Source organism: Rhagoletis pomonella, unplaced genomic scaffold, assembly GCF_013731165.1.
Source record: "Rhagoletis pomonella isolate Grant_MI unplaced genomic scaffold, Rhpom_1.0 Rhpom_scaffold_00002, whole genome shotgun sequence".
In the NCBI taxonomy this organism is placed as follows: domain Eukaryota; kingdom Metazoa; phylum Arthropoda; class Insecta; order Diptera; family Tephritidae; genus Rhagoletis; species Rhagoletis pomonella.
The window spans coordinates 29,198,617-29,220,179 of record NW_023458556.1 but is presented as its reverse complement, the minus strand read 5'-3'; the positions used below and the strand labels follow the sequence as shown (position 1 = coordinate 29,220,179).

Here is a 21,563-nt window from a genome sequence, read left to right as displayed (position 1 = left end):
ACTAATACGAAGGCAATGTGAAGACAGCGAAAAAACGAAGACGAAGAAACCTTGGGGACACTTAAAAAACTAGAAAAAGCAGCCGAATTTCGGCAGTTGCTGGCACTATTTGTCATTATTGATATGTATGCAGTGATAGATCCAAAAGATGCCCTAAATAGCAACAGAACGGACTGTTATGCACCGAAACGCGACCACGAAAGTAGACGGAATTGTTATAACACAAAGTCTCCCTTGTGTGCATATATAAAGCGACTCTGAGGTAGCAAAGTGACTCAAATTCTTATACCTCTTTTAATTGACATCTATATTGGAATATATTATTTAGCTTATGTATCAGTTTAATTGAATTTGACCTTTAAAAAGCTGGCAGTTCTCTTTACAGTTGTTTTCGAAATAAGTATTTCTTAAACCTAAGCACTTCATTTGATATCCATGTTGGAATACATAATTTAAATTATTAATCAAATTGAATTTGCCTATTAAACAGGTGGCAACCTATTTCAATTTTCAAAATAAAGCTTCCTTAAACCGCTTTTGTTGCCACCCATATTGTAATACTTAATTTAACTTATGAATAAAATTAAATTTAACTTATGAATAAAAATAAATTTAACTTTTCATATAAGTGGCAACGCTCTTAGAAAGTGTTTTCGAGATTAAAATCGTTCGTTTGGCATCCATATTGTAAAATTTCATTGAACTTATCATTTAAATTGATTTTAAATTTTTAAGCAGGTGGCAACCCTCCGAAAAAATATGCTATATCGACTACAGAGTGGTAGATCGACCTATTTCGGCAGCCAGTTCGAATGCGTCCTATCTCAAAAAACGTTCGAATTTCATTGAAAAAAACCCTATATCAAAATTTGTTTGAAGAACGCCCTATCACACTTCAAATTATATTGAAAATATGCTGAGATAGGGCGTTTTTGAAACAAACTCTGAAGTAGGGCATTCTTGAAAAGATTATTGACATTATTACAGGGTGTTGTCGAACTGGTTGCCGAGATAGGTCGATCTTCCACTCAGCAGTCGATATGTAAATCAATGTTATAAGCTATCTGCGTGTAAAATTTTAATCCGAACAGCCGTTTTAGCGTGAAAGAGCAAAAAACATACTCACTCACCAACTTTCACATTTGTAATTTCATTTAGTTAGTTGGATTCAACTCAAAAAGAAATTCTTCAATTCAATTTCACTCAAAACACGAGAACTCATATCGTTCTCAAATAGAAAGTTATGTTTCTCTACTTTCTGCTAAGAGAGCGCACAACTTTATTTTCAAAAACGTATTTATTTTATTTTATGCCAGATTTAGTGGTGTGTGTTTAGCTTCGTGTTAAAGCTATTCGAAAAAAATAGGCAAACATCCCTTGTGCTATATGCGCAACATCAGCATGCCCTCAGCGTCATCGCTGCAAGAACTCGCCGCTTCATTGAGCAAAAACGATGCGCATTTTCATGGAAATGGGAAGCGGAAAATGTGCTAATGCGTCTGCATTTCTAAGTGTACTCAGAATTGAATGCACACGTTTAAAAATACATACATACTTAAGTATGCATTTAACACACACCGTGTCAATTGCCACCTCCCAGAGCAGACAACGTAAATACAGCATGGAAATAGGAAATGCATGTACGAGTACGTTTGCTTGCTCCTTTATATGTATGTAAGTAAGGGTCGCTCCGCTGGATGTGTTTTTCTGAAGTACGAAAATAGCGACGCATTTTCTTCCCAGTCAATGTCAGTGACTAAAATGAAAACAAAAGAAATGATGCAAAGGGCAGCAAGCGTACTACTTATGTATGTACGTGTCAATGCCCTGTAGAGAACTTAATTACAAATAAACTAGTGCGACATATTTCAGAAATCTTTTTATGGTCAACACAGATCTGGAACTAAAGATCATCAAGAGGGCTGCCAACTTGGCTCGAACCGTGCCATTTTTGGCCTTATTTTACTTCAAATGGCACTTAATTTTGCAATTTGGCAAAAAGTGCAAATAATGGAACTTTTGCAAAATAGTAATATTTTAATACATTTTTGTGAAATCCTTTGCGTGTACTTCTTTTTTTCAACTAAAATTTTCTAATTTCTATAGTGTATACAACTGGCTAATTTTACTTTGGCATTCGATTTTTGATTTAGGAATGTGCTTCTAATTTTAATGCTAAATGGGAAGAATTAAACAGAATGACACTCTTGTTTTTCTATTTGGGACATTTTGGCACTTTTTTTATCCTCAATATGGCACTTCATAGCTACATATAGTTGGCAGCCCTGATCACCAATACATCGCCAGCAACATCAATATATCGGTGGTTTCCGATGCTTGACAATTTGTTAAGTTCTAGTTGAAATTTACGGAAAATTAAAATTTTTTCAATCCCAACCAATGCAGTATCTGTAATTCAAATAGAAATTTACTTACAAATTGATGTATTTCCAGGTATCTTTTTAATCATTTCACGTTTGATGGCGCCTAAAGCTCCAAAGCATGATTTTGTTGAAATTCTGATGGAGGGTCGGTCGTCTTTTAGTGGTTAAGTTAACATTCTCAATACCGGAAGCTTAATTTGGAATTTCTGAATGAATCATAAAATTTATGATAAATCAGCATTAAAAACAAAATAAAAATATGGGTAAGAGGAATTCCAAGAATGCCTGACAATCAATGTTTAAAATATCGTTGACACTGTCGATATATCGCTAATTTAGTGATAAAAAAAATTTCAAACATCGATGGCGAACATCGAATTTCAAACCGATATTATCGATATTTCAAAATCATCGATGCATCGTTTGCATCCCTATCTAGAAATATTTATTTTAGCTCCTGTTTTCGCATTTCCAAGTCTTTACTGAATCCCGTGGGAGATTATGTTTTCTTTTATATTTCAATTTGCCATTGTATAGAACGGCGACCAGCTTAAGAGGAAACTTTTACTAATCTTTTATATTTTTCCTTTTGGGTATTTTGGGTATGTATGTACATTAATTTAGACATATATGTATGCATGTGTGGTAATGCTGGTAGCAGCATGGAGTTTGAATACCATGTGGTTCTTCATATTATGTTTTGGTTTTCCAGGGTATACCATATACGGAAGCACATACAAACATATGTGAGACCGTAGTACTTTAAATACATCGGTTTATTTTTAAATCGCAAGGGAAAACTCCCGAATACACAAACATAGAAAGAAGCTTCCTAAGCGCATTTCATTAAAAGGAAACGTGCGCGTACACATCGTCGGAAAAATGCATTCTAATGGCGACATAGATGATGGCTGATTGCCAACAGCAGGCTGCCTGCTGGCTCGAATGCTGGTGCTGACACTGACCTTGATCGTTGTGGTATATGTTTGTATGTATGTATATGAATACACATACAAATGCACTATATACCCAACAAACATTAAGATTAGAGAACGATTGGAAAACGTTTCGAAATCTAATATGTTTCTCTAAAGTATAAGAGAATTATAGCATTCTCTACAAAAAGGGGAATTAGTTCTCGATATCGAGAAAAAGGTTAGATGTCTAATCATGTTCTAACGTTGAATTATAATTGGTTTCAAATTTCTAGCGCTTTTCTAATTATTCTCTAATCGAATTCCAACATAGTTCTCTAACCAGTAGCTCGTTTCTGTAACTCTACTCTACCGATTATTTCTCTACTGGTAGAGAATATACGTCATTCTCTACTACTCATTATCAGTAGAGAACAGGGCGGCGAATTCATATCTCAATTCGCCTTGGTAGAGAATTTTTACAGAAACGAGCTACTGGTTTCCAATTCGAGAACTACATTAGAATTCTAATGTAAAATCAAAACGTTACTCTAACGTTAGATACTATGTTTGCTGGGTAGTTATGTTGGCGTGTATGGGAAATGTATGAACTTCCCCCAACGTTTTACTTATTATTGTTTTATTTAAAGAAAAACTACGTGTGAATTATATGAGACATGATCGAGGCTGACGAGAGAAGCAATACAAAAATGATTTTCTAGGTAAAACTTATCGGATGATGGATGCGTTCTAATAACACTGGACTCATTTTTAAATCTGTCAAAAAGAACATTCGACGGAAAAACCTCCGTCAGTGGAGATATTTGATTTTCAAATATATGGACTTGAAGACCGAACGCACAAACATCGTATTTATGTATGTATGTTAGGGGGGTCCAAAAATGCGCAGAAAAATCAACTTCTTGGAATTTTCCTGCTGAATTGAAGAATATCGAAAATAAAGAGACGCCTATTTTTATATCTTTAATGAAGATGAAATGGTATTATAAGCTTGGCCCAATTTTTGTTAGTGCCAGAAGAAGAAGGGATAAACCCATGAAAATGTCTACTTAAACCAATGATCGGATCTAAACCAGATTAGTATGGGAGCACCTCTGAGACACCACCTTTCCGATGCAAAAAGAATTATCGAAATCGGTTGACGCGGTCCAAAGATATGCGGTGACATACATAACAAAAAAAAAAAAAAATATTTCGACGAACTGATAACCTCCTCCTTTTTTGGAAGTCGGTTAAAAAGGCCGATTATTAAAAGCTCGTTCTATGACAACAAATGCACCTATTACGACGTCCTTTCACCAAGAATGTATATTCATAGATATTTCAGATATACTCGTAGACCGAGTTGGTGGTATCGAAGGTTAAGAATTGACTTTCTAGTTTGAATTCAGAACTATAACGTAAATTGAAAATATATGAACTTTAATTTCCTTCAACTTTACAGGAATCAATTAGTAAAATTACACCGTGCGACAAAAATAAAGAATTGCAAAACACCCGAAAGAATCGACATACTTACGAAACTATAGACCAAATATAGTAAAACTGCGTTTCAAATTTTTCACTCTGACATCATGATTTTTTTTTCAAAGGACTTTGAAATTTTAAAGATATAATTAATTTAAAAAAATATTTAAAAATATCAGTGCAATTTAGAATAACAATATGGGTACTAAATGAGAGAGAAAATTCTGTAGCATTCAAAAGCAATAAAGTTTTTTGATTTACGAGGACGAGTAGGTATTGAAAATGCGCTTTTAATAAATTTTATCTTTTTAAGTTAGTAAAGTTTCCAGTACGAAATGCGATGATGAGGTCGTGCGTTTATTAGTTCTCAAACAATAAATAAAAAAAATATATATTGCAAATTTTCAAGGATATTTAAGAACAAAATTTGTAAAGGATATTTTCCATACCCATTCGTCCTTGTGCACTTGAAAAATTATTCTGTTATAATTCTACAGAATTTTTTCTTTTATATGATACCCATATTGTTATTCTACATTGCACTGAATTTTTTAATTAATTTTTTAAAATAAACTTATTTTTTAAATTAAAAAAAAAAAAATCCTGTCGTCAGGTACGCAGTTTTACTATACCATAGTTTCGCGAATATATTAATTTTTGTGTGTGTAAAATTTACTGTCGCACGGTGTTATCAGTTCAATCGGTGAAGTAAGGAAAATTCCACGAATGTTGTTAAAAATTTAAATTTCAAAAACACTTTCATGCTTATTCAATGGCTACTAATTGCAATTTTCACCATTTCACTCATTTCGCTAAGGTTAATGAAGTAATTAACCCAAAGCGAATAGCTTACCTCTCATACAACTTATAAATAAAATATATTTAAGCGACTAATTGTGAATTTCGAACAATTGCGGACAATTAGTTTAAAGTTATGCAAATATCCTACTGCACATACCTACATACAAATGCACGTAAATGCATACATATAAATTGATAATAAATTGCAATAAATTATAATAAAGCCAATGGCGAATTTCTGCACTCCCACACGACTGAGCCACGGCAGACGACGGCCGACGACGACGAATGCAGCTAATCTGCATAACTAATTGGGCCAAGTAGCAACGATAGATTTGCATAAGAACTTTGATCGTATGCAAAGCAAAAGTATTCTATTTGGCGCATAGCAAGATGTGCACAATCGGCTGAGTGCTCTACTTGCTCTACTTGTAGGAGGCTGACCAATGAGTGTCTTCATGAGTGATCACTGGAATGTGGATCTGTGTGGCTATAGGATGCACCTTTGATATGAGCGCGTGTAGCAGACAAAAGTAGAGCAATTAATTGCACAACATGGCCTTGCTTACATACATATATACATATTAATTCCAATACTAATTTAGTTATGATGTGGCAAAGTGGAAAAAATGTATGGCGAATACTTTCTGCTTAGCCAAACAAATGCTAATTCATTCATGAACATGCGGCGCGATCACGCCAGCCCAGACATAAATTTTATGGAAATATATATGTATGTATTTATGTATAAATAACTACATAAATATGTATGTATTTTCTTTATTAATTAAGCATTCATTTAAGGCTCTAAGTAATATATTTTTCACCAATTTAAAAGTTCAAAGTTGCTGTTGCTGACATAAATTAAAGCGTGGCGTGCAAACTAGACTTCTTATCCAATTAGTCTAGCCACTTTGTTAGTAGATAATTCCTTCGTGTCTAATTAAGAGAAATTACTAAGTCCAGCCCCAGCACACGAGCTCAAACTTTGCCTTTGCAGTTACATTTACTGTTAAAAAAAAAAAACAGACCCCAAAAAAATACCCGTATTTAAATTAACCATTTCTATAGTCTCTTTGTTTTGCCATTTTAACCCGAAATCTGATGACTCGGTCATTCACTTCAGCAAAATGCCGCTGCTGTCTTTTACATGCTTTGGCCACCAACAATTTTTCGCCCTACCCGTCTCATTTGTATGCTTGGCAAATAAACAAAAGTTGTTGTCGCGCAAGCAAAGTAGTAGTTGGCTTATTATAAAGCTGAGCTCCTCCGAGCTTGATTTCATGCATATTTTTGTCGATGTGACAAATTTTTGTGAGTTTTTTTTTTACCTCTTACTTACTACTTAGTTTCTTTATTTGGCTTTTTTCGCGTTGGCCTGGTTCTGCCGCAATAAAACTTGTCGATCATGAAATCATGAAAATTTAAAATCACTAGCAATCTCTAAAAAAAAACGCGTGGAATGTAAATGTGTTTTACGTGTCGGCAAGCTTGTAACGGCGGACGGCTTGTGATCGAAAATTACGCATAAAATTTGTCAAGATTTTTTCTGCCAAGCCCAGCTGTGCAAGAAATAAATACAACGAGTAAGCCAGAAACTAACAAACGAGTGGGAAATGAGCTCGAAATTTAAACGTCAATATTTTAAAAAAGTATGACGTAAGTCCAAATTTTAACTTCCAAGAAAAAAATAATAATTTGAATGTCTAAATAAGCATTTTCAAAACCCATAAATATACATAAATTTATTTTTCATAAATTCGGTTTTTCGTAATAGGTAAACTTATTTATGTACATATTTTTATCGACTTAAAAGCTTATCTGTGTTAAATGAAAAGTTGCTAGACAAGTTGCCATTGACCGCAAAAAATTTATGCTGGACAAACACTTGAATAGATTGTAGTATTAAAGAGTATTAAGAAAACGTTAAAACTGCATGAACGAACATGTATGTATGTATGACGATTCGACAGGTGTGACAAAAGGTATGTTTTTCCAACACCTACAAATGCTCTGCTTGCTTTCAAAAAGCGCTGTGCTTTCAAATTTAGCAACATTGATTTATGTACATAAATGCAAGTGCATTTAAATCATATCTGTGTTCATATGGAAAAGTAGCTTATGTCGAAAGGCTGGCTTTAGTATAAATCGGCATTCACAGCATACGATTGCGAATGACTCACTGGCGGTGAGCCGTTGAGCAACTTTTGGCAAATAAACGTGCAAGAAATAGTTCCGATACTAGCAAGTCCATATTCTTATTAAGTCTCATTCAAAAATTCCTTGTCGTTTAAAGAATAAACGGAATGCCGCATTATACTAAAGCCAGCCTTTTGACATAAGCTACTTTTCCATATGAACACAGATATGTTTATGTACATACATACACTCCAAATCATTTGATTAGAACACCCTTTTTATCCTCAGTATGTACAGTGTACCTTTTGTTTGTTTAATATTCAGTACCAGGTTGAACGAGCTTTGCCCGGAGTGCATATGTATACTTTCTAAAGTTCTCAAGGTTTGGATATCAAATACTGGTCATTTGGATAGCTTAAAAAATATTTTAAAAATAAAAAAAATTTGGATTTCGACATCTATTAAGTAATTTTCTTACTCTAAAATTTGGGTGGCAACCCTATTCCGAAATACGCTGGAATGAATAGTACACATCTTGAGTGTATATGTACTGTGCATACATACAAAAAAATGCTATAGAAGTTAACAAAATGAAAACTTTTATTACATAGAAGCGTGGCAACCCTGATCGAAAATATTTTCAGACCAAAGTTCACAACAATACCTTTCATTTGATATCCATATTGCGATGTTTTTAGATAAATTGTGTAGAATCGAAAATAAGTGGCAACCTTACACTGTATCCTAAGGGAAAACATTTTGTATATTGGGAAAATATTGTTTAGGAATCTTCTTTTGGTACCCATGAAAAGTAATATTTTACCTCCTTTTTTCTAAACAAAAAATTAAATAAATATGCGATTTGAATTAGGTGGCAACCCTATTAAAAATATTTTTGAATTAGGGACCTTTAAAATACCTTCCCTTTGATATCCATATTATGATGTTTTAGTTATTTTGTAACTAATTTCGAAAAGGTGGCAACCTTCTCATGACCCTAGAACCAAGAAATATGTTTCGAGGAACGTGATTTACTTGTTATAATACATATATAATAATTTTTTTTAGCGGAGCAAAGCAGAAAATAAATTACCGACGTTAAGACGCAATCCTCGCGGACCGGAAGTCTTTATATACATATAACGTCTCCAGACGCATTTATTTTATTTTTTATACAAATGGCTAATAAATTCCTCAAAAACAAAGATTATGCAAAAATAAAAATATTGACTTGTTTGTATAATATTTAAGCCGAATTTTACTTACCTTGAAAAGGCAAAACAAGTTATCGAAGCGCATTGCCAAGAGATATTAACAAAGACTATCAAAATAAGCAATATTAATATATTATTTCAAATATCCGAAACCCACATTCAGAAAAAGTCATAAATAAAAGATCTGCCATGATGCTTAACAAATTGGCTCCATGGTCACGACCACGTTCAAGTTATTCATTTTTTACTTACAAATGTATGTATGTTTGTATGTATGTACACGTACATCAATAAAACCTGTTTCATTTTACTACCATGACTCCTTTAAGTGAACAATAACCATTTAGCGAATGTAATTACAGACAATTAAAATTAAGAAAATTATGTGAAAATACATATAAATTCTGTTCATAATTATTTGTACAAGAAATACAAATCACGCTCCCACTACAAACGATCTGTAAAGCAAACACAGATTCAGTAAATGGGTAATGCCGACAAATTTTGCTTGCCGGACGTGCTTGGAAAGCCTAAATTATACAAAAAGTTTTTGCTGTATAAATAACACAAGTAACAGTTATGTGTATGGGAAAATAAGTAGTCAAAAAATAAATAAATCGCGAAATGTATACGTGTATACATATGTAAATCGTTGTTAGTTTTTATGCAGTGATAAATTTCAAAAGAAATAGGAGTTATTTGACGACAAGAAATTCGAAGTTACCGCAAGTCAAGCTTTTAAGCTGAATTTTTTCCATCTACTCATTTGGTATAAGCTGTTTAGCATTCGGCACTGGAATTTTTTTAGTTTTTTTAGGGATTTCACAACTCATCGCCTCTTGTAAAGATCAACAGACCTATTTTACTTAAATTTTTTTTTTTAAACTTAAAAATTTCAAAATACACAAAACAATCAATGTACTCAGGAAATTATGGGCGAAATATAGTAAAACTGCGTTTTTAGTTTTTCACTCTGATATCAGGATTCGTTTAAAGGACTTTGAAATTTCAAAAATATGATAAATTCAAAAAAATTCTTATAAAAATCAGTGTCATGTAGAATATTAATTCAATTTTTTATGACCTAATAATAGGGCTGCCAGACGTCCCGGTTTTAGACTATTTGTCCCGGTGTCTCGGTCCAACCTTAAAATATCCCGGGTTTCGTTTAAGTGTCCCGGTTTTCGATTTGATTGCACAAATTTTGAATAAAAATGACTACACTGAGAGAAAAAACGCGTTGTTATGTTAAGAAAAATTTTATGAATTTACTGGGGGAAATAACGCATTCGTATTTAAAAACAATACTTTCATACCACGAACACGTGGTTTTGAATAAAACTGAACATTTGTATGCACATTTATATGCCTGGCTGTAGCTGAGAAGATGCATGAAGATGCTTGCCACAATTTGCTAAATTCTAGAGCGTCAAGGTTCAAATCCCATTACAGGCGGCATGGAATTTAAATATATTTTTTTAACTTAATTATGAAAAAGCATCCGTTAAGTGCAAAGCCCTTCATTTTAATATTGGCGTAGGTATTTGATTTGAATATTTCTATACTAAATACTAAAATTTGTATACTTAAATTTATTACGAGTTGGGTTGGTGCTCTTTCATATGCGAATTTTTTTAAATTTAGCACGTTTTGCACAAGCAATGATGATTAATATAAGTATGTATCTAAATACGTTAAAATGACATGCACAGAGCTTTACAATTATATTAAGCAAAGGCCAGTAGTTTTGAAACAAGTTCACAGCAACGAAAATAATGACTGATATTTTAATGTTACCTTGTATTTATTTTTTTTTCTTTCCTGAAACCTAGATTACTTATAAGTACCGTGCCGTACAAAATTATTGGCTCGGAGACTATTTCATCAGATCATAATTTCTAATCATATCTTTTAGAAAAATTTTGGAAATGTAGCTTTTGAGCCAATTAGTAAAGTGCAAGTCTGAAGTTACCAGAAAATTTCGTTGATTTTTTGCAATTATTTATTTTTTGCGGGCAGTGTCTTCTACATACAAAAAAAATGTCGAAGATAGTTTGTATGGAAGAAACTCTCAGTAAAAACAATACCAAAAATCAACTAAATTCCCACCCTTAAGTGTCCCGGTTTTACAACAAAGATATCTGGCAGCCCTACCTAATAAAGAATTTTAGTAAGAAATTCGAGGATCTTGTATATGTATATTAGTCCTTAACACATAATTTTTTGAAAAATAAATATTGCAAGGATTTTCATTCGTCCTTATGCACAACAAAATTTTATTTCTTTCAATTCTACGGAATTTTCTCTTTTTTTGTTATCCACAGTGTTACAGTCCGATTCTGTACACTTGATAAATAAACTGTTTTTATTATTGGTAAATTTTTTTATTATTTATCAAGAATTGGAATTCTAGCAAAAGATCAAAAGCTTTTTTCTTGATAAATTATCAAGATTGAAAATGCTATTGACAAGCGTTTACAAATTGAAATTTCATATGAAAATTATAAATTTTGTATATTAAAAAATTTCTTTCTATCATTTTAATACTGAATATGCCCGAATTTGAACCTGCGTCACACAGACTTTATAGCCGACATCTCTACCTACGCGGCTACGGCAGTTAAAAGCTTTTTTTGCTTCATATTTTTCGTATGTGACAATGAAATCAGTTCCCCTCACGTGGAAATCGTAGAGCTTTTTATTTTACAAATACTGACACAGAATGCTATGGGAGCTTTTACTTGATAAAAATCTTGATAAAATTTCTTTAAAAATAATTTATCAAGAAAACACAGAATTGGGCGGTTAATCCATGGTACAATAATTACAGGTATTGTCTGCCCAGAGAGTTTTGCTTCACATCGAAATTCGTACTCCCTTATTTTCATTTTGATGCAATTCAATGTTGATTCTTCTACTTTTATTTGGCTTTGCCTTTTGTTTTCGCTCAATTTAATTTTTATAATTTTTCAAAAGAAAAAAAAGCCTTTGAAGTGAAGTGAGTCATACAAGTTTTGAATTTATTTACAAGCAAATGTTTTTTTTCGGCTTTTGCAAATTAGGCAGATCGGAATATGCGCTCTCTGGGAGGACAATACCTTTAATTATTATTAATTATTGTACCATGCGGTTAGTCTACCTTGCACTGAAGTTTTTAAATAATTTTTTGAATTTATAATATCTTTGAAATTTCAAAATCTTTTGAACAAAAGCTCCGACGTCAGAGAGAAAAACTAAATACGCAGTTTTACTATATTTTGCCCATCATATCGCGAACATATTAATTTTTTTGTCTGTAAAATTGTGTATTCCATCCAAGAGTCGTTGGCTAGCATATGGACTTCGATTTTTCAGATTCAAGGGAAAACTCTGAAATGAAATGACTTTCTCATTAATGCTAATACTTTTGACCACATTATTTTCAATTTGCGACTGAGTAACTGAGCAGCAAATGTTTATAGTGTGTATATTAATTCTGTATTCGAGAGAAATTTTTGTATTATTGTATTTTGGTATCAAGTTTCTTTTCCGCGCCGTACAGTTTCAATATCCGTCTTATAAAATCTGCATCGCTACTGCGAGTTAGTACCTAGTTTAGTCAGGTGATAGTTCAGCCTGCAGTGCCCTGTAAGAATGCCTATATTAATTTGTAAGCTCTTCATTTTAGGTTATACTATGTTCCTAGAAATGATTTAGAAATGTTCTAGACCTGGTAGATTGTCCTAGTAGCGATTTCTTTGAGCTTCATCCTCTTGCCTGACCTGGGTGGGCCGATGAAAGTGGAAGATGCTCCTTTCTCTGCAGGTTTTTTCGCCATCTCATTGCCTTTAATATAAAAGTATCTCGGAATCCAGAGAACCCTAACTCGATTGCTTTGGCCAAGAGCGTTCATCTTATCAAGATACTCCATATTTATATTTAAAAGAAAATAATGTAAATTTGCTGAAAATGTGGAAACTTTTGGATTTACTTTAAACTTGCCTGATTTCTTCTTAGCTATAAAAAAGATTCGTAAAGTGTTGAAAAAAGTATAAATTATTTACTTACATACTCACATATGTACATACAGTCGTTCGTTGAATTAACATGTTTTTTTCTATGTAGACAAACAGCAAAGCAACTAAGTAAGAAATGCTTATTAAAAATATAAATATATCAGCGTCGCTACCAAATTAGGTTGTGCATTCATATGCATATGCAAAATGTTTACATTAGCAGTAATCTTCTTCTTCTTAATTGGCGCTGTAACCGCCTAAGCGATTTTGGCCGAGTCCAAAACAGCACGCCAGTCATTTCTCTTCTGTGCTAACTGACGCCAATTGGAAATGCCAAGTGAAGCCAAGTCCTTCTCCACCTGGTCTTTCCAACGCAGAGGAGGCCTTCCTCTCTTCCTCTGCTACCAGCATCGCAGCCCGCGTTTAATATTTTCAGAGCATGAGCGTTTCTGTCCATTCGAACGACATGGCCAAGCCAGCGGAGCCGCTGAATTTTAATTCGCTGCACTATGTCTATATCGTTGTAAAGCTCATACAGCTCATCGTTAAATCGTCTGCGATATTCGCCATCACCAACGCGTAAAGGTCCGTAAATCTTCCGCAGAATCTTTCTCTCGAAAACTCCAAGAGCCGCCTCATCAGATGCTTTCATTGTCCATGCTTCCGCGCCATACACCAGCACAGGCATGATGAGTGACTTATAGAGTGTGATCTTTGTACGACGAGAGAGGACTTTACTTCTCAATTGCCTACTCAGCCCAAAGTAGCACTTGTTGGCAAGAGTGATTCTCCGTTGGATTTCAAGGCTGACATTGTTATTGGTGTTAATGCTGGTTCCCAAATAAACGAAGTCGTCTACTTTTTCAAACTTGTAACTGTCAACAGTGACGTGGGTGCCAAGACGCGTATGCTCTGACGGTTTGTGTGATGACAGGAGATACTTCGCTTTGTCCTCGTTCACCACCAGACCCATTCGCTTTGCTTCTCTATCCAATCCCGAGAAGGCAGAACAGACGCAGCCCTTGTTTTTACCGATAATATCGATATCGTCGGCATACGCCAGCAATTGTACGCTCTTATAAAGTATTGTGCCTGAGCGGTTCAGTTCTGCGGCTCTTATTATCTTCTCCAACATCAGATTAAAGAAATCACACGAAAGGAAGGCCCCTTGTCTGAAACCTCGTTTGGTATCAAACGGCTCGGAGAGGTCCTTTCCCTATTCTGACGGAGCTGGTGGTATTGCTCAACGTCATTTTACACAGCCGTATTAGTTTCGCGGGGATACCAAATACAGACATCGCGGCATAAAGGCAACTTCTCTTCGTGCTGTCGAAAGCGGCTTTGAAATCGACAAATAGATGGTGTGTGTCGATCCTATTCTCGCGGGTCTTTTCCAAGATTTGGTGTATTGTGAATACCTGATCTATGGTGGATTTTCCAGGCCTAAAGCCACACTGATAAGGTCCAATCACCTCGTGGACGGTGGGCTGCAGTCTTTCGCACAATACGCTCGATAAGACCTTGTAACCTATGCTTAGAAGGCTGATTCCGCGGTAGTTGGCGCGTATGGCGGGGTCGCCTTTCTTGTGGATTGGGCAGAGCACACTTAAATTCCAGTCGTCGGGCATGCGTTCATCTGACCATATTCTGCATACGAGCTGATGCATGCACCTCATCAGCTCCTCGCCGCCGTACTTGAATAGCTCGGCTGGCAGGCCGTCAGCTCCAGCAGCTTTGTTGTTTTTCAGCCGCGTAATCGCTATTCGTACCTCGTCATAGTCAGGCGGTCGGACAGCTACTCCATCATCATCGACTGGGGACTCGGGTTCGTCTTCTTCACTACTTTCAGCGCTGCTACCATTCAGTAGGTTATAAAAGTGTTCCCTCCACAATTTAAGTATATTCTGGACATCGGTCACTAGGTCGCCATTGTTGTTCTTACAGGAGTTCGCCCCGGTCTTGAAACCTTCCGTAAGTCGCCTAACCCTCTGGTAGAATTTTCGGGCGTTCTTCCTGTCGGCCAGCATCTCAAGCTCTTCGCACTCACGTATTTCGGCCTCTCTCTTCTTATTGCGGCAAATACGTCTCGCTTCCTTCTTCAGTTCCCTATAACGGTCCCACATGGCTCGCGTTGCGCCCGATCGCAGCGTGGCCCTGTAGGCGGCATCTTTTTTCTCTGCGGCTTCTTGACATTCCTCATCGTACCAGTTGTTCTTTCGGGCTCGCTGAAATCCAACTACTTCTTCGGCGGCGGTACTTAATGATCGGGAAATGTGGTTCCACTGCTCGCGTATGTCGGATCGTTGAAGAGTGCTCTCAGAGAGCAGGTGTGTGAGTCGAGTAGCGAATAAATTGGCCGTCTGTTGTGATTGCAGCTTTTCGACGTTAAGCTTTCCTTGCATTGTTGGGCGCACATTTTTTGCTGCACAGAGGCGGGTGCGTATCTTGGCTACAACAAGATAGTGGTCCGAGTCGATGTTTGGCCCTCGGAGTGTACGTACGTCCAAAACGCTTGAAACATGCCTTCCGTCTATCACAACATGATCGATTTGGTTTCTCGTTTTTCGATCTGGAGACAGCCATGTAGCTTGGTGGATGTTCTTATGCTGGAACCTAGTACTACATATTACCATATTTCGAGCCCCGGCGAAGTCGATCAGCCTCAGTCCGTTATCGGACGTTTCGTCGTGGAGGCTGAATTTTCCGACAGTGGCGCCAAAGATCCCTTCCTTGCCCACCTTGGCATTAAAATCGCCAAGCACGATTTTGACATCGTGTCGGGGACAGCGCTGAGATGTACGTTCCAAGCGCTCATAGTAGAGATCCTTGGACGCCTCATCCTTCTCTTCCGTCGGGGCATGGGCGCAGATGAGCGAGATGTTGAAGAATCTAGCTTTGATGCGGATTGTGGCTAGACGTTCGGCCACCGGGGTGAACGCCAGTACTCGGCGACGGAGTCTCTCTCCTACCACGAATCCAACACCGAATTTGCGCTCCTTTACGTGGCAACTGTAGTAGACGTCGCAAGGCTTAACGCTTACTTTTCCTTGCCCCGTCCATCGCATTTCTTGGATGGCGGTGATGTCAGCCTTTGTCTTCCCGAGGACCTCAACCAGCTGGGCAGAGGCACCTTCCCCATTAAGGGACCGGATATTCCAGGTGCATACCCTTAAATCATAGTCCTTTATACGTTTGCCGTGGTCGTCATCAGAAAAAGGAGGTCTCATCCGAGGCTGTTTTTTTCTTTTCATTGGGCGGGGTTTTAACGTGGCGGGACCCAAACCCAGCGCACGCGAAGTTTTACGCCTTCTCACTTTAGCTCGCTCCCAAATGGATGTTTGGTTGCTACCCAGAGGATACGTGGATATAAATATCCGGACGTTGTGAGCTGCGATTTGAACCGTACGCACAAGAATCGCTTCTGGCCACTCCCAGGTGAATGGCAGTCAAAAGTTTTCCACTTCTGCGCACGGCAGTTAGCAGTAATACATAACATAATTTTGACTTTTAAGTACTTACTTGCTTGACATAAATTATTGGAAAGCAAGTAAAATAAAATTTTGTACAAATAAATAAAAAAAATCAAGTTTAATAAATGCTAGCTTTAGTAAAATAAATTGCCGGTCAGGCTTTTTTTAGTTCCAATCGAAGAAGACAATATTAAATACAAATCCTAATCCATTTTAGCACAATCCCTGTTGGCCAGTAGAGGTGTATCGACATCATCTAGCCTACTTGTAGGCGCCAAGCCGCTGGGCCCAGCAGCAACTGCTGAATGTTCTCTGTCCAAAAAATCATTTATGCTGTTGTCCTTCTCAGGATTTGGCAATTCGCTGGCCAAGTGAAAAATGACGCGTTTAAATATGAACTCTGAGAGATTGCTGCGTAGAAAAAATAAGAACATCCAATTCGAGAAATTGCACTTTTCAACAACAGCCGCCAATTCTTGGTAGTCGATGCGTCCAGACTTTGCAAAGTGAGAGAAGGTGAATTTTGTAAAACGAACGCTGAAAAATGAAAGAAAAAGCGGAGAAGTAAATTACAATATATAACAAATAATGATTCGTATGGAATATGCATGTATGCAAAGAAATATCAGCAAAACATGAAATAGCGACTTAATGAATATTTGAACATGAGAGACTTAATGTGTTCTATTAACGTCTACATCATTATTGCTCGTTTAGTGGAACGCACTAGACAAGCAGTTCGAGACCAAATTGTCTCTGCCCCCGCCGCGGTCAGGCTAAGAATCGTAGGATATAAGTGGTTTTCTAACTACTGGCATTCGGCATTCTATAAAGCTTTGAATTCATCCTGACCTTTACTGACCATTGCATACCGCTGCTGGCTGGGCCGAAAGAGAGCTTTCATTTTCCTGCAAGCGAAGATTGTGCGGGGTGCCATCTTTACAATCGAGGCTTACTGAACTTGATGTTCGTTTCAGCGAACGACTAATTAGACTGAGGTCGACACAGTACCGAACCTCTTTTATTTCGAACAAAATACAGTATAATGGTATTCTCATCCTGACGGAAGAATCAACCAACACTAACCCCGTAAATTTATTCTCGCATGGATCAAAGTTGGGTTGAAGGGTAGGGGGTGTCGTTGGCGAGAAACTCCCCATCATCCTGAAGTTTAAGCTACCAAATAACCGCAGTATTTTCCAGGCATTGATAGCCGCCATAAAAGAAGAATGTATGCATCTATTCTAATAGCCAGGCGAAACTATGGCCCTTGGATCTTTGATGACACTTTCGTAAACAGTCAGGGAGTGCCTAACTGTCTGTTGATAGCATTAAATCACATAAATTAGTATTAATCTCATATATGTACATATGTGGTTTCCAGGCCAAACCGATATTTCAGCGCACTGCTGGCCGATGAAATGGAAAGGAAGACCATGAGTTGGAGTCATCTCAGTTCGGCTGTTCACTCACTCCTTTTTCACTTCTGATGTGGTTTGGGGAATAAATAAGTATCAGCCGCTTGCTGAAATTTATTTCGAGTACGCGGTATTTTTCTAGCACTTTTTCATCATTTATACTCCCATTGCGGTTACTTCCCAACAAACGTTTATGTTAGATAACGATTAGGAAACGATTCGAATTCGAATAGTTCGAGTTCTAAGGGGACTTAGTTCTCGATATCGAATTAGAATTCTAATAAAAATCACTGCGTTTGCTGGGTCAGCCCTGCCTAGATCGACGTGTCCCTCAATCGTTGTCGTCAAGCTCAACAAACGGGAGACCCGTGCTACTCCAACTGGGTTCGTCCATAGGAAGAGGGGCGTTAGTTGAGTGGTGTTTAAGTGCATGCGAAGAGGTGCCGAGAGTCTTGAGGTGACTCTGCGCATGCCTGTCACTTATTGCGCACATCTGCATTTATCCTACGCAGGTAGAAGTTTAGCCTGCTGCAGTATACAGAGTGAAGTTGAGCTATGGTGGTGCGAGTCTCCCGAAGCAGACGAAGTTCTGTTCGTATACTGTTGGGTCCATAGGTTGTTTTATGAATCTATCGTAGGTAACTCCGGGTACGGGTATTTTTGGATTATTCACAGTCGAAATTGGTTCGCCATCGACGTGAATGCCCAGCGGTAGCCTGACCTCCTTCGTCCAGGTGGCTGTCTCACTGAGTTGAAAAAAATATTGACCGCTTTGTTTTCAATATGACAGTGATTTCTCAGTCCACTGAGTATAGTTAAAAAAATTCTAAGTCTCTTAGGGCCGTTTTCTCATGTATATATGTAGGTTTTAAAATTTATTTGCCCCTTAAACACAAACTTTGATCCGATCAAATTTTTAAGTGAAGATAAATTTTAAAACCCACATGAGAACACGGAACTAAATCGAAGAAGAAAGAGCAACAAACTTTGTGTTCACACACACAAATAACCATATAAAAAACTACATATATTTGTATTCATATACTCACTTTTTATAGCAAAGAAATGTACACAAACGCCAAACCATTCCGCATATCGTCATCACCAAAACAAACAGATACCAAAACCATAGAATGGCATAAATTTTCTCATTGATAATATTTAACGCCATGACGCAGAGTGTGTCATGCATCTGTAGTGAGCCACTTGGACCAAATTTACGAAAATGACACTTGGTGACTTTTGGAAATACCACATCAAGAGCATCCATTTTATCTGTCCAACGCTCTTGAATTACTTTCACACCCAAAGTGTAGAAGGCGCCGCCCAGAAAACGATTGGTTATATAAATTTGTAGAAAGATATTTAAAAAGTTGAGAATTTCTGTAAGAACAAGTTGAGCGCCCCACGACTGATTGATGCGCATACGATCGATCATGGCGCGACGAATATTCTTGACACGCGACTCCGCCTCCTCCATGGAGGGTAAATTCAGTTTGCCAATCTGCAGACTTTGATTCTTTATATATTGCGTGAGACCGACCATACGCAAACCGAAAACGAGTGCCTTAATGCGACCGCCTAAACAAAAAAATACAGAAGAAAGTGCATATGTACATAAGTATTTACGATAAAAAATCGAATATATAGTTTTATTGTTGAGTGTGCAGTGAGTTGCATCAAATAAATAACACCCGAAAGATTGCTCACCTTCAAATGATTTCCACAAAATGTGTGGTATATAGAAGAGTATCGCCTGAGCGAAGAGTACGAAAGGGACCCATTGATAGTAAGCATGGCGTTTTATCTCCTCATTTTGCGACTGCTCTGGCCCAATGCCAGGCTGAAAGATGATACCTTTATCCAAAGCGCTATTATTCAGATGACGCACCTAATTAAATTGGTAGCAAAATATTACTACACATTTTGGTACAAACTGCCCACAAGCATGCGTGCAACACTCACCAGCGTAAAGGTGGGCGTAAAGAAGCAATAGGTATTTATCACATGCGCTGGTATTGTATCCGATATGCATTTTATATGTTCACCAAAATATTGGCGCGAACTAACCAAAATGGTGGCCACCAGCAGGATAATGAATGACCAGCGATAATGCAATTTAAATACGAAATTGTCGGTGATCACATATTTCGGATTGAATTTCAAATATGGTGCCACTGAACTGAAGGTGCCTAACATTTTCGTTGTCTACTTATTTTGCATGAAAGCATTAAATTGCAATGAAATATATTTATATTCGAAAAAGGAAAAAAAAGTCGAAAATTTCAAAATGCTTATTCTGCAGACGTAAGCTTCAATAACTGACGTAGTTTCTCCAGTTCCTTCTTTATCGTTTATGCTATCGTTTGTGTTTTTTTTCTGCTTTTACGAAACACTTTCGTTTTGCAACACACGCTCGAATTTTGTTGTTTTTTCTTCCTTTTTTATGTTTTTTTTTTGGTTTTTAGCAAAAATGCGCGCACTCCACATTACATTATGGCCAATATCGTACTAAAGACATATCTACCGTTTTCCGTCGTTTAGCCATTCTGACCATTCTGATATTCACTTGCTACCAAGAAATCACACCTTATCATCACTCTACTTACTTCATTTGAGTAGAATTGTGTACGTGTTATCAATGCTGTTTTCATTTTGCTTCACATTTCTTACATACTACGTGCGATAAGATAAAATTGAGCAACTAAAAAGGCCAATGACTACTCAACAGTTGATGACTGATGTCTGAGTAGAAAGTTGCACAGATGTGCTAAAATAATTTAATAGTAAAATGTTTACTTTATTAATTTTTTCTGGAATGCTTTTCATGACAAAGAGACTTTTTCTTTTCAACGACAGCTCCTTCTAAATCGATACAGCTTATTTCATATAAGCTACGTTTTTATTCTGTGTTCGTATGGAATAGTAGCTTATGTCGAGGAGCTAGCTTTAGTATAATGCCGCGAATGCTGATTTCTACTAAAGCCAGCCTTTCGACATAAGCTACTTTTCCATACGAACACAGATATATTTTGAAAAGAAATAAATCCGCAGAAAGGCATTACCGCCGTGACCACAATGCAAGCTTTTAGGCCTAATTGTTTTCTGGTAGATATTGCGAAAATGGAGCTATATTGAATCTCTTCAATTTAACAAGCAACTGCCTTGAATAAATGCGGTTAGAAGGAGACAGCTTATATGTACCACCTCTCACCGAGGCCATCCATAATCGGAAGAATTACACTTCCGGTTAGAATTATGAATCTTTTCATACACATTCTAATAGAATTTTCCACGAATTCCACTTCTGTGTATATATACAAACACGATTGAGAGAATACAAAGGTTGCGCCGATCTCGGACCGCTATTCCTCTCTTAACGAATTTGACAGAATCGTTGTTTGCATGACGTCACACTTGTGCAACTTGTTTACGTTTTCCTTGCAACATTTTTTCTTCTTCTTCCATTCTTGCTCACGTTTTGGCATTTCTCTCTCGCAATTGCACCAGTGTGACGTCACACAAAAGTTATTCTCAAAAATCCTCTCTGGTCGGCGCAATCTTGTATTCTATCATTCTTGATATACAAACATATGTAGATAAGTACATTCTGATATTCAGTGGAAAAGATATGTTGTCGTCGTCAATGATAAAAAAATAATTGTTACGTAATAGTTACATGAATAAAAAAGAACTTAGTAATTTGTGTGTACGTCATTAATTTTAGATAAAAGATAAAT

The 21,563-nt window shown here is 36.7% G+C and overlaps 1 protein-coding gene across 1 annotated transcript; it reads right to left on the bottom strand.

Annotated features, from left to right (window-relative positions):
* Positions 1-16,437: 16,437 nt before the first annotated feature.
* LOC118734616 (innexin inx7) lies at positions 16,438-20,613 on the bottom strand. Its single transcript, XM_036464320.1, has 4 exons — positions 19,789-20,613; positions 19,534-19,714; positions 18,873-19,404; positions 16,438-16,942 (listed from the first exon to the last, which is right to left on the bottom strand). The coding sequence occupies exons 1-4, from the start codon at positions 20,020-20,022 to the stop codon at positions 16,609-16,611; spliced, it is 1,281 nt and encodes a 426-aa protein (XP_036320213.1). The 5' UTR covers positions 20,023-20,613; the 3' UTR covers positions 16,438-16,608.
* Between the last annotated feature and the right edge of the window lie 950 nt (positions 20,614-21,563).

What these genes read in the sequence shown, in the direction of transcription:
- LOC118734616 (XM_036464320.1), bottom strand. Translation starts at nt 20,022, where the DNA reads ATGTTAGGCACCTTCAGTTCAGTGGCACCATATTTGAAATTCAATCCG. An exon ending in TTACGCCCACCTTTACGCTG is followed by an intron (nt 19,715 to 19,788) that starts GTGAGTGTTGCA and finishes CAATTTAATTAG; the next exon opens with GTGCGTCATCTGAATAATAG. An exon ending in TTTGTGGAAATCATTTGAAG is followed by an intron (nt 19,405 to 19,533) that starts GTGAGCAATCTT and finishes TTTTTTGTTTAG; the next exon opens with GCGGTCGCATTAAGGCACTC.